Below are 20,632 nucleotides of genomic sequence, written 5' to 3' on the forward strand. Positions count from 1 at the left end.
AAACAATACAAAATAAAAAAATTTCCTCTCTCTCTCTCTCTCTCTCCTATTACACCTCAACCACCACCCAACCCAAAGTTACCCTCACCAACACCACTCCAACCCCACCCAACAACCCGCTGCCCAACATCATGTAAAGACACGTTTAAAAAAAAAAAAAAATTTCAGATGTTATATAAATACATAAATAAACATTTTGGTCCTCTAAGTTCAGCCCAAGTCTTTGGGTTTTAGCAAACCCATTTATTTGCTTTTAAGCCCAATACAATGAGCCTAATGTTTTGTGTTATGTGTAACTTGAGATATAACAGTTTTTTCTTAAAAAATCTTGCAGCCAAATATTTCATTCTTCCTCGTATTTTTTGTTTTTTTGTTTTTTTTTGTTTTTTTTTGTTTTTTGAATAACTGGATATTTCATAAAACAAAGCCAAAAGGTAGAGCTAAACAAAACAGGCCGGGACCACAAAAGTCAATTGACAATAAAACAGAGAGCACAAAATTAAAACTAGACCTAATACAAGAAGAAAAATAGCCAGAAACAGCCTCAGGACCGAGCAGACGTAGTCAATGTCAAGGCGGCCATCGCGAGACAAGATGAAGACTAGGGCGGTTGGAGGTCTATTGACCCACGCATCAGCGCACTACCCCCTCTTAACATGCGAAGCTACCCAATCCGCTGCTTGGTTCGCTTCCCTAGGGACCCAAGACCACCAGAGCGATTGGAAGGAAGCCCTCAGATCATTGATGCATTGAAAATAGGAAACAGAGGCCATTTAACACAAGACAGAGCATCCTTTGCAGCAGAAAAGCAAACCTTCGAGTCTGTCTCCATAATTACCTTTAGAAACCCGTTGTTCTAAGCCAAACTCAGGCCATCTAGCAAAGCTTAACCCTCAACTTGGTTAGCTGACAGCGCCTGGAACATATTAGCCTTACCACCAACCACCTCCCCATCATGGTTTCTAAGAACGACACCAGAAGAAGCAACCTTTGACGCTTGATCCCACCAACCATCACAATTTGCTTTTATGTAGCCTACAAGGGGAAAGCTTGATCATCAGGCTTGAAGGATAGAATACTAGCATACCAAGCTTTTTGAGCCCATGGGCATAAGAAGATGACATGTTCCACAGATTCAGGAAAGTTATGGCATAGAAGGTAGATGGGGGAGGGACTTAGCTTCCATTTGAACAAACTGGCAAAGGTAGGAACAATTCCATGGACAACACGCCACATGAATAATTTGATCTTTGGGACAGTTTTGCACTCCCAGATACACTTCCAGACTTGCTTATCCACATGGTGAAAGGATTCAATCCTATTTGGCTGAGCACGCGTGATATTCCCAATGATCCAGTGGTAACCCAACTTGACTGTATACGAGCCATTTTTCTTGTAAGGCCAAATCAAGCGGTCAGGGGTATCTTTACCTCCAAATGGAAGGGAAAATATCTCATTGGCCTCAACCATAGAGATCAGATTCTCAATGTGTCACGACCCGATTCAAAAATAAGGAATATTCCCGAATCAGGGTGTGAGTCATACCATAGTCATAAGAATAAAATTATACAACCATGATATGATGAGAAAAAGAGCCACAAATAAATACATACTTAACAACACAGAATCAGAATTGCAGTAACTCGTAGTTAATTACACACTAAGATCTTTGTCAATTCGTTGACTACTTACAAAAGTTAATTACACAAATCAACAACAAAAGCCTAGTAGCTTGGTTGAAACCCGCTTCCTCAAACTTCGGTTTGAATCCTGCACAATCTATTAGGGTATGAGCATTCTAATGCCCAGTAGAGTACCGTCAAACCCCTCAAGGTCAACTATTCCAGTTAATCAAAGTGTCATGTATCAAACAACACAAGATACAGAAATTATGCAACCATACCAGATAAATAATTTTGAATATGCAGTGATGCTATGAACTCACTCCCTTCTAATCCCACTAATTCATACCTTAGGACAACAAGCCTGCATGTCCCATACCATGCGTTTTACCACTGTGGCTCCGAATACTCTAAAATATGAACTAGCGCCCATCTATCCCTTAACCCATTTTTCTTTTGTTTATGAATTTCTCAACTTTCACTTTTCATTAGAGACCCTGCTCCCATCACCTCAATATATTCCACATTTTTATTTACTCAGATATATCTAAGGCCTTCTCCCACCCCTTAGATATACACAAACATTATTTATCTCTACTGAATAATAATACAGATAATAACAATAATATATATCAGGCTTAATCACATGAATAATAATATTCATCCAACATAAAAAATAATATCCATGTAGAAACATCGGTAATAATATTCACATAACATCAAATAATATTCACCAAGCAAAGCAAAAATAATATTTATATTTATAGTATTATATATAAGCACCAAGATTAAAAGTGATATAGCCAATTATTGGGAAATCAGGAAACCCTACCTCATGTCCAGCAAGCTAAAGTACCAAATTTACCCTTCGGAGATTCTCAGAGTTGTCGAATCTGCACTTCTAATCCAATTCTTGAACAAATTCAAATCCTAATTATTATTGAGCAGTCTTCACTTTATTTCACCTAAGTTCAACCTCAACTTTATGCATTTTCAAAGATTTTGGGTAAAATGACAAAAATGCCCTTAGGACCAACCCGGGGTCCAAATCGGCCAAATCTTGTCCAAAATAATATAAAACTCTGTCCCATGCGCTGTCAACACCAAGACAAGGTCAACTACATCCGTTATCCAAGAGTTACTATTTGGGTCTCGTGGGCCCCACAACAATCCATACTTTGCTCCACCTCGGATTGAGAAATCAAGTAGAATGGACTAAAAATATGGCTTCGGAGGCTGCCGGAACAGCCACCACGTGCCGGAGCCACTAGTAGGCTTGTTTCCGATTACTGTTCATCGTCTTCCCCAAAAATCCTGCAACTTCCCCTGTTTTTCAGTTTAAATGTCAGAGTTTGTGAGCCATTTTTACCAACCAAATGTCAACTAAAATGGTCAAAATTACAGTGGTTTTCAAGCTTAATACCTCTAGTTTCTAACCCAACAAACCACACTAAAAACTGAGCTAAAACGAAGGAGAAAACTAGCTCCAAATTTGGACTCGTTGCTGGTTTTTCTGCAGAAAACAGATTTGTTTCCAAACTTTGCACATGTGTTTGACGTATCAAAACTCAACCAAATTCAACAAAACTGATTGTGTTTTGTTCCTTTCCAAGTCTAGTTTAAAATCCAATAAATTTATTCCTCAAAAAATCAAAGGATCGGGAGAAAAAGAGAGCTAAAGTGAGGCTCACGGACTGCAATTTTCCAGAAAATGCAAATTTTCAAGAAAATGCAAATTTTCAGATTTGGTTCTAAGTCGTTTTCAACCATTCTAACACCTCCAAGTTGTTTCTAAGGCTTCTAAAACACTTCTAAACTTCATACCTATCAATCGAACTCATCCAAAACCCAAAATGGAACCAAAATCGACAACACCCACACTTGAAAAATTGCTCTATGCACCCAACCCGAAAATGAAGGTTCAAACTCTTCCAATTCAATTTTCCCATCTCTCAAATGACTCAAAATACTCTTTAAGGAACTAGAAACACATAAATACTAAGTTAAAAATCACAAATTCGAAATTGACTCACCTTATAGAATTTTTCTTCTCTTCCTCCTATTCTTTTTCTCCTTGTTCTTAGTTTTCTTCTTCTTCTCTCTCTCTCTCTCTCTCTCTCTCTCTCTCTCTCTCTCTCTCCCCCATTATCTTCTCCCTCCTTCCAACAACTCACCTCCCCTAGTTCTTAGAAAGATTTCAGCTTCATCAAGAAAAATCCCTTAGCTAGGTGACTCACCACTTAGACTAGGTGACTCATCCTCATCTTTCATAATGGAAGCTTTGAAATGAGGCAATGGGGGAAGAATGGGAGGAGGATGGTTTGATTCCCTCCACGTTTCAGATTCTTCTTCTCTCTCTTATTAATTTTTTTTTGGCCTACAAGGATATTTTGGTAATTATTCACATATAGGGTATTTTGGTCATGTTTGTCAAACTTCAAATTAAACACACTTAATTTAATAATCTCAATCCAAAATTACTTGATAAAATACCTATAATCATTCTCCATCATAATATTATTTTTCACCAAAATATAAAAATCTACTTTGAATTTTTCGAGGTATTACGCAATGTCCACCAATTTCCAAGTCTTATGCTCCCAATCAATTATATCTGCCACCATCCTAGGGCCAGAGGAGGGCACAAGAGCAAGAGGACGGAGGTACCCATGATTAGATTCTGGAATCCATGAGTCTTCCCACAGCCTTACAGAGTTGCCTCCCAAAATTTGCCATCTTGCTTCACTTAGAATAACATCTCTTCCTTCAAGTAAACTATTCCATGCCCAAGAGGCTCTGCCACCCTTCTTAGCCTTAAGAAAACCACAATTCGGAAAATACAAAATTTTGAGAATCTTGACCCAAAGAGCCTGAGGGTTATTAAGGATTCTCCAACATTGTTTTGCCAATAAAGCCTTGTTAAATGAAACCAGATCTCGAAACCCAAGTCCACCACAACTTTTCGCCTATCCCAATCTTGCCCACTTTTTCCAGTGAAACTTTCTTCCAGAAACATTATCACCCCACCAAAAGGAAGCCATGACCATATTGATCTCGTTGCATAGAGTAATTGGCAATTTGAAACAGGTCATTGGGTAAGCCAGGATGGCTGTGGCAACAACCTTTATTAACACTTCCTTCCCAGCATGGGAGAGCTCTTTGTTGCTCCGCCTGTTAATAAGCTTCAAAATACGCCCTTTTATAAAACCAAGGGCCTCATTTTTTGAGCTGCCCTAAACCGACGGCAAACCCAAATACTTTCCCGGATTGTCCGCCTCCTTAATATTTAGCACTGAACACACACTTCTTTTAATATGGCCCTGGGTATTTGGACTGAAGAACATATTAGACTTGTCCAAATTAATGAGTTGACTAGAAGCTGCATAGTAGGCATCCAAAATGTGGGTCATTCTGCTGCAATTATCAAGAGAGGCTTTGATGAAGAGAAGGGTATCATCTCCAAAAAATAGGTGAGAAAGAGTGGGGTTGCCGTTGCATAATATGATGCCATTAAGTCTACCATTAGCACACTCAGAAGCAGTGGCGGAGCTATATGAGGGCCTGAAGGGGCCTGGGCCCCCCCAAAAGTTTCATAATATTTGATTTGTGGTCTTCTGTTCCTATAGATTTTAGAAAGTAAATATGATAATTTTGCTTGTGGCCCCCTCAAGATGTGTTTCTCTTTCCAATTAAATATATATATAATAATAACCACTTGCCACTTGATTGAAGGTTGTGAATGTTTCTATCCTCACGCCAGTTTTGGTTTTTTAAAAAGTAGAATCTCATGTCCATCAATATATTAATAAAAAAAGTTAAAACAGTCAATCAAATAAAGTTTCAAAAAATTTCCTTTATCAAATAGGAAATAGACTTTTACCCAAATAAAAAAGGATTGGGATTTTAATTTATGTTCCTATATAAAGCAACATGAACTTAGTTCGAAGCAACCGCACACAACAAAAGAAAATAATTGAATTTGGTAGTTTGCTCTCCAACCTCCTACTTCAGAATTTCTAATTCCAGGTTAGATAACTTTACAGTTAATTTTTTTTTTCCTTTGTTTATTTACTTTTTATGATAATATATTTGTATATGTTCTATGCATAGAACATGATTTTATTTTTTTATTTTGGTTTGTGGTATAATTTATCATGTCCTTAATAAAATTTGTAATTGGTTTGTAGATGAAGAGACAACCTAAAATTGATGGATTTTTCAAAAGAAAACATATTGAAGTTACCTCATCTGTACCTGATTATAATATTGAGACAATAGCATATGAAAATCGTTCTGGATCTCCAAGAATTGAGACTATTGATAATGAAGTTGATATTAGTACTTTAGAGCGCGACCCAGGGCTACGTCCGCAAATATGGAATTATCCTGTTAATCAACGTGTGAAATTCGACGAGCTTACATTAACGTCGGTCCATACCAACCTATACTTTCCAAGTATCCAAAATCTGGATCAGTAACTCATCAGCGTAGCTTTCAAAGTTCATGGTTCAAATTATTTCCTTCGTGGTTAGAATATTCACCTGTGAAAGATGCAGCTTTTTGTCTACCGTGCTATCTTTTTAACAAACCATCTGGACATTCTGGAAAAAATGCTTTCACTCTTGAGGGATTTCAAAGTTGGAAGAAAGTTAGAGATGGAAAAAATTGTTCTTTTCTAAATCACGAGGGGAAAGATCCTAACTCCCCCCATAAGATTGCTGAAATATCATGTTTGGATTTGATGAATCAATCCCAGCATATACTGAAAGTCGTTGAGAATTATTCTTCCCAACAAATTGCAGACAATCGACTACGACTTAAGGCAACAATTGAAGCAGTCAGGTGGCTTGCATTCCAAGGATGTGCTTTTAGAGGCCATGATGAAAAAAATTCAATCAATCGTGGAAATTTTCTTCAAATGTTAGAAATATTGGCTGCATATAATGAAAAAGTTGCTGGAGTTATCTTAGATAAAGCTCCCAAAAATGCCTCTTACACATCACCACAGATCCAAAAAGAAATTTTACATGTTTTTTCAACTAAAGTGAAGAAAGCAATCTGTGAAGAAATTGGGGAATCAAAGTTTTGTATAATTGTTGATGAAGCGCGTGATGAATCCAAGAGAGAGCAAATGGCTATAGTGTTGCGATTTGTTGACAAAGAAGGTCTTATTCAGGAGCGCTTTTTTGGGCTTGTTCATGTGTCAGACACTGAGGCATTAACTCTGAAAAAAGGTATATACTCTATATTGTCTTATAATTCACTAAATATTCAAAATATTAGAGGACAAGGATATGATGGTGCAAGTAACATGCGAGGTGAATGGAATGGGTTACAAGCTTTGATTTTGAATGATTGCCCATATGCTTACTATGTTCATTGTTTAGCACATCGATTACAATTGGCATTAATTGCATCATCAAGAGAAGTTATTCATGTTCACCACTTTTTCACTAAATTGACTTCTATTGTCAATATTGTTGGTGCTTCATGCAAGCGTAATGATGAACTGAAAAATGCTCAAGCTGCTGAAATTGAGCACATGATTGCAATTGATGAGCTCGAGACTGGGAAAGGAATGAACCAAATTGGCACCTTACAACGTGCTGGTGATACTCGTTGGGGTTCTCATTTGAAATCAATTACTAGCTTGGTAAATATGTTTAGTGCAACATGCATAGTTCTAATTAATATAATTGATAACGGAACTACTTATTCTCAACGAGGAGATCTGATGCAGCTTATGAGGCAATGACTTCATATGAATTTATCTTTATCTTACATCTTATGAAAGAACTTATGGAGATCACTAATGATCTTTGTCAAGCTTTGCAATGTCAATCCCAAGACATCATAAATGCCATGAATCTTGTTTCTTCCACTAAAGCACTCATCCAAGAATTAAGAGATGATGGATGGGATTCTTTGCTTACCAAGGTGAATTCTTTTTGTGAAGCACGGAACATAGATATACTAGATATGAATGCTCGTTATGTTGCAAGACGAGGTAGAGCTCGCCATCAACAAGATGATTTTACGATTAAGCATTATTATATGATAGATATTTTTTATGCTACAATAGATTCTCAACTTCAAGAATTAAATAGCAGATTTAGTGATCAAACAACAGAGCTGCTTATTATGGGGTCGGCTTTGGATCCTCGTGAAGTGAATAAATCTTTTAGGATTGATGATATTTGTCAATTGGTAGATAAGTTCTATCCACAAGACTTTGAAGATCATGAGAAGATAGGTTTGAGAAGACAACTTCAACATTTTGAGAGTGACGTCGTTAGACTTCCAGAGTTCAAAAACTTGTCAACAATTTCTGATCTATCTCAATGGATGGTAACGACTAGAAGATCAACGACATATCCACTTGTTTATAGAGTGGTTGTTCTTGTGCTTACTCTTCCTGTTTCTACAGCAACTGCAGAGCGATCATTTTCTGCTATGCGTATAGTAAAAACTAGGCTCCGTAACAAGATGGAAGACGAATTTCTCACAGACTCTTTGATTATGTACATCGAAAGGGAAATTGCAGAAAAGTTTAGCGTTGACTCAATCATAGATGGTTTTCGAGATATGAAAGAACGACGAGTGTTATTTTGATACCTAATTGAATAAACAATTATTTTTTGCCTTTAATTTTTCCAAACATTGTTAAGGTTGAAAATTTGAAATTTTTTGATGTCTTGTTTGGTTTATATATTGGCCCCCCAACACATAAATTCCTGGCTCCGCCACTGCTCAGAAGATATGAGGTGAGAGAGAGCATCATTAACTAAGATAAATAGGTAGGCCGATAATGGGTCTCCCTAGCGAAGACCCTTGGAAGGCTTGAAGAAGCGGCCATTCTTCCCGTTCAAAACCACGAAGAAGTTAATTGAGGAGAGATTAAATAGGTCCATTTTCTACAGAACCCCATTTTCAACATAACCCCTTCTAAGAAATCCCACTCAATGCGATCATATGCCTTGTTCATGTCCAGCTTTATCCCCAATTGGAAGTTTTTCCCTTTCTTCTTCAGTTTTAATCTATGAAGGCTTCATGGGCGATTAAAACATTGTCTTGGATCTGTCTGTTTGCCACAAAGGCATTCGGAAGGGCGTCACAACCTCAGGCAAGATAAGCTTCAAGCGATTAGCTAGAACTTTCGAGAGGGTTTTGTAAGCAAAATTACACAGATCGATTTGCTCAGATTGGCCTAGACTCGGGGTTCGAGAATTTTGGGATGAGCACATTATGAGTTTTGTTTAGCTGACTAAGCACTTTTTCGTGGCCTTGGAACTCAGTCGTAGCAGCAAAGATTAACTCATTTATGATGGGCCAAAATTTCTGATAAAACATACCAGAAAACCCATCTGGCCCAGGGGCCTTTGTTAATGTATGGTTTTTGCTATTTTCTTTTGGCTTCCCTTGACAACTTTGTAATAGGATGTGTAATGTAATTTATCAAGCTCAAGTCTAGATTAGGGAAAACTTTTATTGGTGCTCTTCTCTAATCTCTGCTCTATGGTAGCTCAAGCAAGTTGACAAAGGTATTAAGCATTGCATATCATTACATTAAACAGTCTTCATAAAATGATGGCTAGTCATCCGTTTCTCATATGACTAGTCATCCTTGCTTCCAGCTGGATAACAAACTGTTTTGTCCTATTCTTCTTTCTCTCTCTCTGCTGCCAAGTGGGTTTCTGACCTAAGGAATTTTTTGGTCTGTAAATGCTACGATTTTGCTCATTTAGTGGCTGTCTCTTTTGGGTGGAAGTTTTGGAAAGATTGCCTTGCTTTCTTTCTCTTCTTCTTCCTCAAGAGAGAACCATATATATATATATTTCATCTATGAGTTTTGCCAACTGATTTCTTTTTGAAAAACTGCTTTTGAAACCCGAATCTACATCTAGCTATTTAAATCATCTCTCATTTATATCTAGGTCAGATTCAAGACTGATTTCTTCAAGAGTATGGTTTCTTGAAGAAATTGGTCATTCTCCTTTGAATCCAAATATTGGTTTCGGTCTGTGTTGGAGCTTGCAAGCTAGTGCCATGGGATGAACGAGCTGGAGAAGGAGCTGTCATTGCCATGAAGAACTGAACTTCAAGTTTTGCTAAGTTGGAGAAGAAGATTGCACAAAGGAGGTATTGCTCATTCCTAAATAGACCTAGGTGCATCTTGAGCTTGGTTGTGTTTCCTTTGTAAGAATCTTTTTCTACTTAGTGGAGTGCCTGGTTGGTTAATGACTCCTAGTTTTCCCAATGATGGGTTTCTGGGTGAACCAAATCTGTTTTGCATATTTGTAATTTTTCTGGGTTTGTGTTCTTGGTGGTTGACTAGTCATCTTTATCTGCTGTTTGATGTTTGCATGATTATGATGATTTCACACACTTTCACCATAGTTGTTGCTAGCACAGGAGATGCCTAGATTGACGGGTCCTTCTGAGTGCCTAGGTTGTTACTAGTAATCATCTAGGGTTGCAGGTACATTGTGGCATGACCTATGTGTTCTCTTGATTGTGATTGTTCATGACTAGCAGTTGACTAGTCATATGTGTATTTGGTCAAGGTTTAAAGTGTGTGAAGATCGCTGTGTTGTTGTGTCTTGTTTGTGTGATTAAATTTAACCTTCATTACATAAGTACCAACTTCAGCCTTAGAAAAGCCCAATTGGAAAGTTGCATCCTTCACCTATTCCTCTGAAATGGGACGTACTAACTACTCATTCATCTCTGGGGAAACAAGGCTGGCCACACAGCTCATAACTTCATACAAGTCCCTTGAGCCATTGGATTTAAACAGGTTCTGAAAATGGTTTTCAAACTCACTCCTGATTTGATGCTCCTGATCCAGCCATTAGTGCTCATCCAATCTAAGCTTACCAGTTTTGTTCTTTTGCCTCCTTTGAATAGTAGACAAATGGAAAAAATTCTTGTTCTTGTCCCTTGCAGATAGCCAATTTATTCTTGATCGTTGCTTCCAGTGCTGCTCTTCGATTTTCCATAAATCATCAATGAATTTCGAGATAGCCTCAGCCTCAATTAGGTACCCAGGTTGGTCAATATTACCCTGCATTTCCTCAAGTCTCATTGACAGAGTCAAAATCTACTCTTTCCTGCTACCATACTTAGTTTTACTCCACAACTTAAGATCCCTTCGACATTAGTCCAATTTAGCTACCCAGTTAATAGCTGGACCACCAGGCACCATCTTCTGCCATCCAAAGTTGATAATTTGGTGGCACTCTTCATCGTTGATTCAGAAGGACTCAGAGCGAAACAACTTAGGACCCAAGACTTGCTTAGGAGACAAATGCAAGGAGAAAGGGCAATGATCAGAGCCCATAGGGATCCCGTGAACGACATGCTACTCCGGCCAATTCTTTAACCAATCTTCATTAACCAAGGCACAATCCAACCTTTCTTGAACGTAAACCTCCCTATGTCTAATACGACGCCAAGTGAACTTTTGCCCTTTGAACCCAAGATCCCAAAGCGCATTGTCCTCTATAAACTAAAGAAGAAATCTCTGTTTGTTGGGATTACTTGGTGCACCCACCATGCTTCTCATAGTGATCCCAAAGTCATTGAAGTCACTGATACAGAGCCACGAAGTGCCATCCTTCTAGTCCATTCCCTTCAAAGACTCCTAAAATTCACACCTTTTCCCTATCTCAGGGGGTCCATAGAACCAGAACCTACGAAAATGAAAGCCATCCTTTGGATAGACAACAATAAAATCAATATAGTTTCTGCAGCTCCCTAAGATTTGTATCTCTACCTCATGACGCCACCACAGCCCCAATCATCCTGCAGAGCCCAGTAGGTTCACATAATAACTAGAATTGGAACCCAAAAATTTCCTTAACTTTTCCATTCTACAGTCTCCTAATCGGGTTTTAGATAAAAAGACTAAATAGGGGAGTTCTTTCCGAATGAGCTCAGAGAGAGCTCGAACTATCTAGGGTTGCTCAGTTCCAACCCTTGATAGTTCCAAGCAATTAGGCTCATTGGGGCCTTGCGACTATTGCAGGCCAGCCGCTACCACCTGAGACCCCAGAGATCCTATTATGTTCATTGCATTCATTCCCGGACAACAATCCCATAAGCGAAGGTCCCTCCTCAATTCGCACCTCCGTGAGGTTTGCCTCAACCATGACAGGTGGACTACTTCTGCCATGGTTAGTCCTTCCTCTGTGGCTACATCTGCCTCTGCCACGCCCAACTCCATGCCTTGGTGATCTGGCTATGCTTGCCTCATGCTTCCCTCCTTTACTGACATCAACCTTCTTCAACTTCAGAACTTTACTAGGTCTTGGAGTGTTGTGAGTTGTGGGAAGGTCGTAGTCTACGTGGCATTTCATCTTTCTCAAATTATATTCTTGCTCCTCTATTCTAACCACATGGTGGCTTGGTTGCTGATTGGTCTCATAAGACTGAATATTTCTCGTTAGTGGGGGGTTGCTTAAGGCTACGGTGCCGTATAGTCTAGCCTTTTGGTGCAGAGTTAGCGGATACTTTCCCAGGCAACAGATACTTAAGCAGCTTACATGTGGGCTAACTTTTGGTTCTTCAATTCTGACTTATGGTTTTATAATACTTATTGATCCATAGCTGGTTTGCCCAATAAACCGGTAGTCCTTTGGCCCAACAAGGCCTCAATCTGATTCCAACTTCTAGGCCTAACAAAGACCTCAGGTTTAGGGTCGCCATTCCTTATTCCTATCCTCAGCGAATTTTGAATTTCAATGGCCTTTAGAGTGGGCCTACTACTAGATGAGCTGGCCTCGACAGAAGATGAGGACTGAGCGGAAAGGCTATAATGAGGACTTAAAGTGAGGAGCTTATTTGAGAAGGTCAAATCTCACCATCAACAAATGTAAAAAAATCATGGGACTTAAATATTTTAAATGTTTTGACGGTCGGATCGGTCTCCTCAAATAACCTCCTCACTTTAACTCCTCATTGTAGAAGCTCCCAAGACTGAGACCCTCACCTGTTATGAACATTTGTCTCAATGTTAGCACGCGTACCATTCTGATGTGGGATCATGGATCTGTCTTGCTCAAGGGTTGTCGTTACCTTACCTCCTCCACGACCTGTATGCTCTGCCCATCGCTGTTCACGGTCTCTGAATCCCAGTGTTAGGACCAATTTTTGGTATATTGGCAATTTCCTGTTACAAAAACATAGAGTAGGTCTTTGAGTGTAACTTACAGTTTTCAAGTGACATTCTGCTATCCTGGATCAGTGTGGCTCAGAGACCATGCCAAGGTATGTTTTGCATCCATGCATTCATATTTGCATATTTGCTTGATCATCAAAAGTGGCTGTCATATGTACATGACTGATATATGATTTCATTCTTACATAGTCCAGTGCCAGACATCAGTGAGTTTTTAACGATGGTTTTATATTATTTAGTTTGGTGCTTATTTAAGCAAAAGGGTTCTTTTGTCTTTACGGCTGGGTGTGGCTTTATTTGTTTTAAAGAAATAATTTATTTGTTAAAAAGCCCATTTTTGCTAAAAGCCTTTTTTGGTCTCTGACCTAGTTTTAAGTGTGTAATACAAGAAAGGAACTTAGCCATTTTGTTTGGGGTGTCTGCAACATTGAAAAGAAAAAGAACAACAAAATATTTGCAGAGAGGTTTTTGAGAGTTTATATTGAAAACTCATGTGGCTGTTCCTAGCCTCCATGAGTGATTAAATCATTGTCTTTTCATATATGTGTGAGTTCATGAGCATTATGCATGTTGGTGATCAGCAATCGTGCCTTGAGGTGCGAGCAGTCGAGACCAGAGTTGTGCCATCTCTTGTTGACGAAGGAAGACAAGATTGCTGGTTAAATTGGGCTGAGTAGCAAAGGCAAGGCGAGTGGGCAAGTCTGCCTTGTGAGCGTTAGTCTTGTGAGTTGAGACCAAGGTCTTAAGTATCGATGGTATCGGAAATATCGGTAATCCAAATATACTGAAATTTCGATGAAAATATCGGGATATTATCGATATCGATAAAAATTGTATAAAAACCACGGAATTTTTATTGAAACTTTGGAGGATGTTTATTCAGTTAATTATCTATTAGTTTATCACAAAAAATTGGGAGTAAATGCATTGCACGATGGGTTTAACTGATTTAAGTTGATTATGTAGCGAGCTAACAAACACTGTGAGTGTAGAAAATATGTAGTAATTAATGAAAGAAGATTAAACACACCATAATCATTTATATATAACGATTTACTACAACATTTAACACTTTATACATTGCATGATAAGATACATGAGTGACTTGGTACCATACATAATTCTTATAAGACCATCTCCAACCATGTTAGGGCTAAACTCAAATTTTCACCCTCCAAAATACAACTATTCATGTATTTTTAGGACTCAAACTGTTTTTTCCTCCAACCTTGCGGACTCATAATTTGAGTCTGCAACTTTATTAAATTATTAAAGAATAATATAATCCTATTTTGTTTTTGTGGTTAATTTTTTTAAAATTAATTTTTGCATATTACTTCATGATTTATTTTTTTGAACATTTTGACATAAATTTTTTGAAATTTCACAAACATAATTTTATTAACAAATTGATGGGTATTTATAGAGTTTAGGATATGTTTTGAGGTTGCATCCAACTTATAATAATATATTTACTTATTTTGACCTTTGGATTTAAATTTCAGCTGTTGGATTAATTTTTTTCCCTTTGATCCAGCCAAAATTTAATATCAGCCGTTGATTTCTAGCCTTTAGGTTTGAAAAAAATATGAAAGGAGCCCATTTTATATGCAGCCATAGAAGTCCAATTTTTAAGTTGCCTAGGCTTTGACAAGTGGCCAGCAACTTGGGGTAGTGGGCAACAGCCCATCATTTGCTTCAAATGTGGCCTCATGTGTCTCTTGTCTTTTGCGAAATGGGCCCCACAAAAATTCTGCCTGGACTGGAATCTGAGGTGAAATTCCACCCCATTTTTCAGTCCACTCAAATTACCCCCCCTCCAAATACATGGGTTGGAGAAGGTTTTGGGCTAAAAATCTCAAATTTTAGGTTTGACCTCCCATGGTTGGAGATGGTCTAAGGTTCAAAATTTTCACTATCTTCATCATCTCTATGTGCAGAGTAAGTGTATTCTGAAAAGCAGTCATCAAATGATAAATTACCAAAATAGTTTTGCATGTAATTGTTAAAAAAAGACAATATAAATATACATATTTTAGCATATTATCATAGAAACATAAGCAACATGGTGGTTAAGACATTGAAGGAGTGAAATGGCAAGGTTTGAATCCCTTTTGTGCTTTTCTTTTTCTTTCCTTTTTTCCATTACATCAATATTTTCGATATTATAACGATATTATAGCGATATTTTGACAAAATATTGTTGAAGTGTGACCGAAATTATCAACATCGATATCTGCCGATATTATCGACATCGATATTTTCCGATATTATCGATATTTATACGATATGTTCATGGATATATTCCGAAATATCCGTGATCTATAAAAACAATAATAACCTCGATATTTCGTCGATATTATCGATATTTTAGACTATGGTTGAGACTTGTAAGACCTTTTTGTATTCCTTCTCATAGTGATTTGTTCTTCGGCATAGTGCCCGCAGTTATTTTCCTCATCTTGACGTTTTTTATTGCGTCAACATATCATATGTCCCTTGTGAAATTGTTTGCGTTTTTATTTGAATTTATTCTGCTGTGTATTCTGGAATTTTTGCTTACAGGATTGTTACAGTATTTCAATCCTGCTGTGGTGTTTGAGTATTAAGAAACATATCAGTTGGCCATTCTAGGGAATTTCACCCTGTCCATCCTGTTCCCTCTCTATCTCACTTGCTTGGTTCCCACGAGCCAACGTGCTCAGAATCGACTGGTAATTCTGACCAGTATTACCCCCAGCCCCTCTCCGAAAGCTTCGGCTGAAAGCTTTAGCCCGTAGATTCATGGTGAAAATACCGAATCCCCCATGAGGGAATCTGCACAAATTTGAGGCATGCCCCAACCTGCCATAATGATAACAATAATCTGCAAGGTGCTCATACCTAATTTCAGCCCATAACTCCATTTTGTTCCGTCGTGGTATCCAGAAGCCCTCCACCAAAGGTTTCCTAGCATCCAGCTCAACTTTGAGCCTCACAAATCCGCAATACCCTTTGGTTTGGGTCATCCACTTCCACCACTCTGATAAGAGTGGCACCAATTTTCCTAGCGTTTGTTTCATTCATCTTTTCCGGTGGGATCTTTGAAACTTGAACCCATTGGGTGATAGAGTGCCTATTAACTTCCTCAATGGCCATCCCTTCCTCCCAATGGTGAGTGCTGAGTGCATACCCCATAACAGCCCAGAGGCCTCCCTCTATTATCCTCCTAGCCATCTCCTCCAATTCTACTGTTATAGCTAGCAGGTTGTCCTTCACTACCGAGATTTTAACCTCGCCCATCTGCTCCCAAGATTTCCTCAAAATCCCCTTGATTGCACCTTGGTTAGGGAGTTTGTTAGCCATAAGGACTCCAATGAGAGGGATTCCGTTACTTACCTCGCACAACCCAAGATTGTCTTCAAGCTGTATAACGAGTTGTGATGCGTCATCTTCCATGGTGGACAATTGCACAGGCCCCTTATCTGATGTGAAGCTTTGAAAGGCACAAGAGATGGAGTTGGAAAAGATTCTGCCTTTGATTACTCAAGGAAAGGAATGAGCTTTGGGGGATCTAAGCTCAGCAAAAGATTAGAAGACAAAGAAGAAAGGAGGTGGGAGAAAGGTTCTGCCTTTGGTTATTAATGGGGACGACAGGGCTTTGGGTATTCAAACTCATGAAACCAGAATAAAATCAGACTTGCTATTATTGACAGCAAGATCGAGCTCACAGATTTGTTGATGATGTGAGGACCAAGGGAAAGAGAGATGATAGCAATTTAGGCCAAATACCACTCTGTAGGGTATGGGTCAATGTTTTGAAAGGCGATGTATTAGGGTGAGGCATTTTATGCCTTATGAGACGAGGCGTAAGCCTCAAAGCGTTGAAGCATAAGCCTTTCGGGTATTGAGTTATTATAATTACAAAAATATAAAACAGCTACTGAATGTATTAAATGCCATTCTAGAATATAAATTAACCATCAAACTTGTTTTTTCAAAATTTCTCTTACTTGCTCAATTCTTTACTATATATCCTTTTGGTTATATTATCTCTCTAAGTCTAGTGCCTTTCTACCTAGTTTGAATAGATAAAAGAGTAGATTATGGAGGTGGACTGAACTGATGGTGGAAGGTGGGAGGCGGTTTCTGTTGGTCTGTTTAGGAACTTTGGCTTCTGGAGAGGGAAGGAATAAATGGGTAAACTGGAATTTTTTTTTTTTTTTTTTTTTTTTACAAAACGGTACGTGTCTAATGTTCAAACTTAAAATTGAAATGCACAGCTTAACTAAAGGGAAACAAAACAACACGGGAATTTATAAAAAATAGCCAAAACTTGACAAAAAAGTCAGTTTTTGTAAAAAAATTTCAAATATAGCATAAAACTCACCTAAATAGACACAAATACCCTCAAATTTAAAACCAACATAAACCTAAAAAAGAAAACCCAATCTATCTTTGTACGTAGAGTTTGTTCGTAGACGTATTGCTGCCATAATCAAATGGTGAGTGCAGTTCTTCCTTGGTTCTTCGTTCAATTTCTTCTTCGTTTCTTCGTTTATTCTTCATACTATATTTATAAAATTTCAATTCTGGTTTGGCTGACTTAATGTCCATGATTGCAACATTTCTGTTAATGGACTCTTGAGTCCTATTCAAAGTGCTATGATTTAATATCGTCAATTCACTTTGAGCCTACATCAAAGGTTAGTGCAGATAGGCTTGAAAAATTATCGAGTCTAGTAATATGATGATTCTGACATATGTGTAGTAGAAGATGCAATCACATGCTGATGTTATTAGTTCATCAATATGAACCTTTGACTAACTTGGATGTGTCTAAGGTTTATTTGGTATCCATTAAGTTTTGTAATTTTTCTGTTTCAAATGTTAAAGTTCTTGCTTTTACTTTGAGTGCCAGGAGAAAGCCAGTTTACAGAGTTAGAATACATCAAATAGAACAGCAAAGCTAGTGTGTAGGCTATTATTACAACTTGCACATATGTTACCATTATTTTGTCAGTGATCTTGAATCTGAAATTTTATTTACTACACACAGAATGTGGAATTACTCTTAAGGCCTTTGAATTTGCATCCTGTTACGCATATGTTCCTTGTTGTAGCCTTTGAATTCGTTTGTTATTTTGCTTAAGTAACATATTTGTTGAAAAGATTTCCAACAAGATGGTTGGGGAGTATGTATAATGTATTTCATTTTTCGTGAATATATAGGTTTCTCCTATTAAGGCATACTCATTTCATATATACAATGGAAGTTGTGTTGAAGTTGTAAATTTAGAGGGAAAGTGTTGCACAAGCCGAGAATTTGATCTTGACCAACTACCATGTGCACATGCTTGTGCTGCATGTAGGCATCGACAAATTTCGGCTACCCTTGGTAATTGCATATGCAGAACCTATATGGTCAGTTGGGGATCAAACAAATTGGGTGGTGCCTCATCATGTACGAGATAGAATTGTGCTACCACCAATTACACGAAAAAGGCACAACAGGCGTAAGTAAAAGAGAATCCCATCACGAGGAGAAGAACCATCAACTCGTAAGCGTTCAAGATGTAGTTTAACTGGCCATTATCAACAAACTTGCAAGAATCCGATTGCACTTCTTCCTACCTCATAGACAGAGTGGTGTGATATTTTTCTCTTTAACTTTATGAATTGTAATGAATGAATATTTAATTATATATATATATTTTTTAATGTAGATCGTTTTATTTAATTTTTTATTCTACATACTACCTCTAAATTTGTGACAATTTTTGAAGAATTAAAGTTATGTGAAATAATTTTTTTTTTTTGGGTGAGAGGAGGAAATTATACTTGTGCATTGATTCAATCATTTTCTTAATTTTTGGTTCTAAATACTTTTTTTTTTTTTGCCAAATAAATACATACATTTTATTTGGAGGCAAATGGGAGAGAAGAAGATGAGAAGAAGAAGAAAAGAGATATGCAGACAGGAGAAGAAGAAGAGAGAGAGAGAGAGAGATGGAGAAGAAGAGAGGAAAAGAGAGGGAGTGATGCTGGAGACAAATGGAAGAAAGAAAAAAAATGAAAAAGAAATAGAGGTGATTGGAAAAGTGTTTGGAGGAAATATTCCAAAGTTTTATTTAATAAGGTTTCTTTTTTAGGTTTACGTAGGTTTTAAATTTGAGGGCATTTGTGTCCATTTATGTGAGTTTTCTGCTATATTTGAATTTTTTTACAAAAACTGACAATTTTGAAATTAAGGGTCAAGTTTTGGCTATTTTTGATAAATTCTCAAACAACACAGCCCGTTCAAACGACGTTGTCTGGAATCAGATTTTTCAAATAAAGGAACTCTGTCTTCCTTGCGAGGCTTGCGCCTTTCACAGCGCATCTGTGTTTAGCAAGCGCCTTAGACCGCCTCGACTTCAAGACGTATGCCTTTCATGACATTCGCTAAACTGAGCTGTGCCTTAGGCGAATAACCGCTGCCTCTCTCCGAGGCGCGCCTCAACGCATGCCTAGACATAGGTTTCTCATCCCGGAGAGGGCTGAAACTTCTTCAGTCTCTCTTATATTGTTTCTGTTTGTACCAAAAATCGTATTTTTGCCTAAATTGGAAGATAATGTTCCATGAATATCAAAATGGCCAAAAATGGCTAGACATGCATTGCTGCAGTCAGATGGAGTGAGCCCAAAATTCAACTTTCAGCACTCAAATCAAGTTTTGTTCTTCATGAAAGTTCATCTCTATGTCGACTGCAAAATATCCAAATTTGAGTATATTCAGACACATGTGGAATCCTAAGAGCTGAAAACACCAGATGCAGAGCGCCAGCAAAAAGCTCATAGGGCAATTCGGGCCTAATTAGGGCCCAATTCGGGTCTAATTCCAATGCTCTAATGAATTGTCTTTCTTCATGAAAGTTTTTCATTAGAATGTCTACTGCAACATATCGAAATTTGGGATAATTTGGATAAATTTGGAATCCTCGCGAAATCAAACATCAGAAGCATACCAGTTAGCCAAAGCTGATAACAGTGGCAATTCGGGCCAGCTTCCATTCCTTAAATGAACATTCGTTCTTCATGAAAGTTGTTCATTTGGATGTCCACTACAACATATCCGAATTTGGCATCATTTTCACAAGTATTGAATCTTCAGAGCATTAATCATAATTTCTGTTCGTGACATGACGACCAGTCAGTTGCAACCATGCTAAACTAGATTTTCTATTGCACAAAAGGAATTAAGTTCTTCGTGAATGTTGTTCCTACTTATGTGGAGAACAACATATCCGAAATTGGCAGCAATTGGATCAACCTGGCATTCCCAGTTTATTATGCATCAAGGCAAGTTCGGAGGAGAAACTCAGTGGCTGCAAATCAAGTTTCACTTTATCAATGGAGGGACTTCATTAGAAGTGAGTTGATTCAAAGAAGAATAAAATGAAGATGTGGTAGATGGAAATAATTTAATATTCTCTGTGATGAATAATATTAAAACAAAGCCAGAACTTAACATACACGTGAAAAGTCTACACCAAAGCTGAAAGAAGAATAAAATAATATGAAAATGGGTTTAAAAAAATGAATAAAGAAAGAAGTAGAGATTGTGGTCATTATCTCTCCACGATGCAAGAGAAGAAGTAGAAATGTCTAAAGCTAGAGATGCTGCTCCACGTGTCAACTGGTTAGTGTTTGTTTCTTCTCTTGATTTCCCATGGCCTACAAGGCTATACCACATTGTATGTATATATAGCCTTTCCATATCCTAAACTTTATATGCTCAAATTTCATGTCAAAAAAGGAGAGGAGAAGAGTTATGTACTATTACCGCGTCCACAGCATGTTTTATTTTATT

General features: G+C 37.8%; 2 protein-coding genes and 1 long non-coding RNA gene across 3 annotated transcripts; 2 read left to right on the forward strand and 1 right to left on the reverse strand.

The window, feature by feature from the left end:
* Window positions 1-412: 412 nt before the first annotated feature.
* On the reverse strand, window positions 413-3,940 carry LOC148921574 (uncharacterized). The gene is made up of 2 exons (XR_016125168.1): window positions 3,656-3,940; window positions 413-2,948 (listed from the first exon to the last, which is right to left on the reverse strand). It is a non-coding gene; the product is annotated as an uncharacterized LOC148921574 (long non-coding RNA).
* Window positions 3,941-6,363: 2,423 nt separating this feature from the next.
* On the forward strand, window positions 6,364-7,377 carry LOC148921575 (uncharacterized). Its single transcript, XM_089049290.1, has one exon. It carries the CDS (start codon window positions 6,364-6,366, stop codon window positions 7,375-7,377), a length of 1,014 nt encoding a protein of 337 aa, XP_088905416.1.
* A 44-nt stretch (window positions 7,378-7,421) lies between these two features.
* Window positions 7,422-8,234, forward strand: LOC148921576 (uncharacterized). The gene has a single exon (XM_089049293.1). The coding sequence runs from the start codon at window positions 7,422-7,424 to the stop codon at window positions 8,232-8,234; it is 813 nt and encodes a 270-aa protein (XP_088905419.1).
* The last annotated feature ends 12,398 nt before the right edge of the window (window positions 8,235-20,632 follow it).

This window comes from Prunus mume, linkage group LG1, assembly GCF_029339155.1.
Source record: "Prunus mume cultivar Tortuosa linkage group LG1, ASM2933915v1, whole genome shotgun sequence".
Classification (NCBI taxonomy): domain Eukaryota; kingdom Viridiplantae; phylum Streptophyta; class Magnoliopsida; order Rosales; family Rosaceae; genus Prunus; species Prunus mume.

What these genes read in the sequence shown, in the direction of transcription:
- LOC148921576 (XM_089049293.1), top strand. Translation starts at nt 7,422, where the DNA reads ATGGAGATCACTAATGATCTTTGTCAAGCTTTGCAATGTCAATCCCAA.
- LOC148921575 (XM_089049290.1), top strand. Translation starts at nt 6,364, where the DNA reads ATGAATCAATCCCAGCATATACTGAAAGTCGTTGAGAATTATTCTTCC.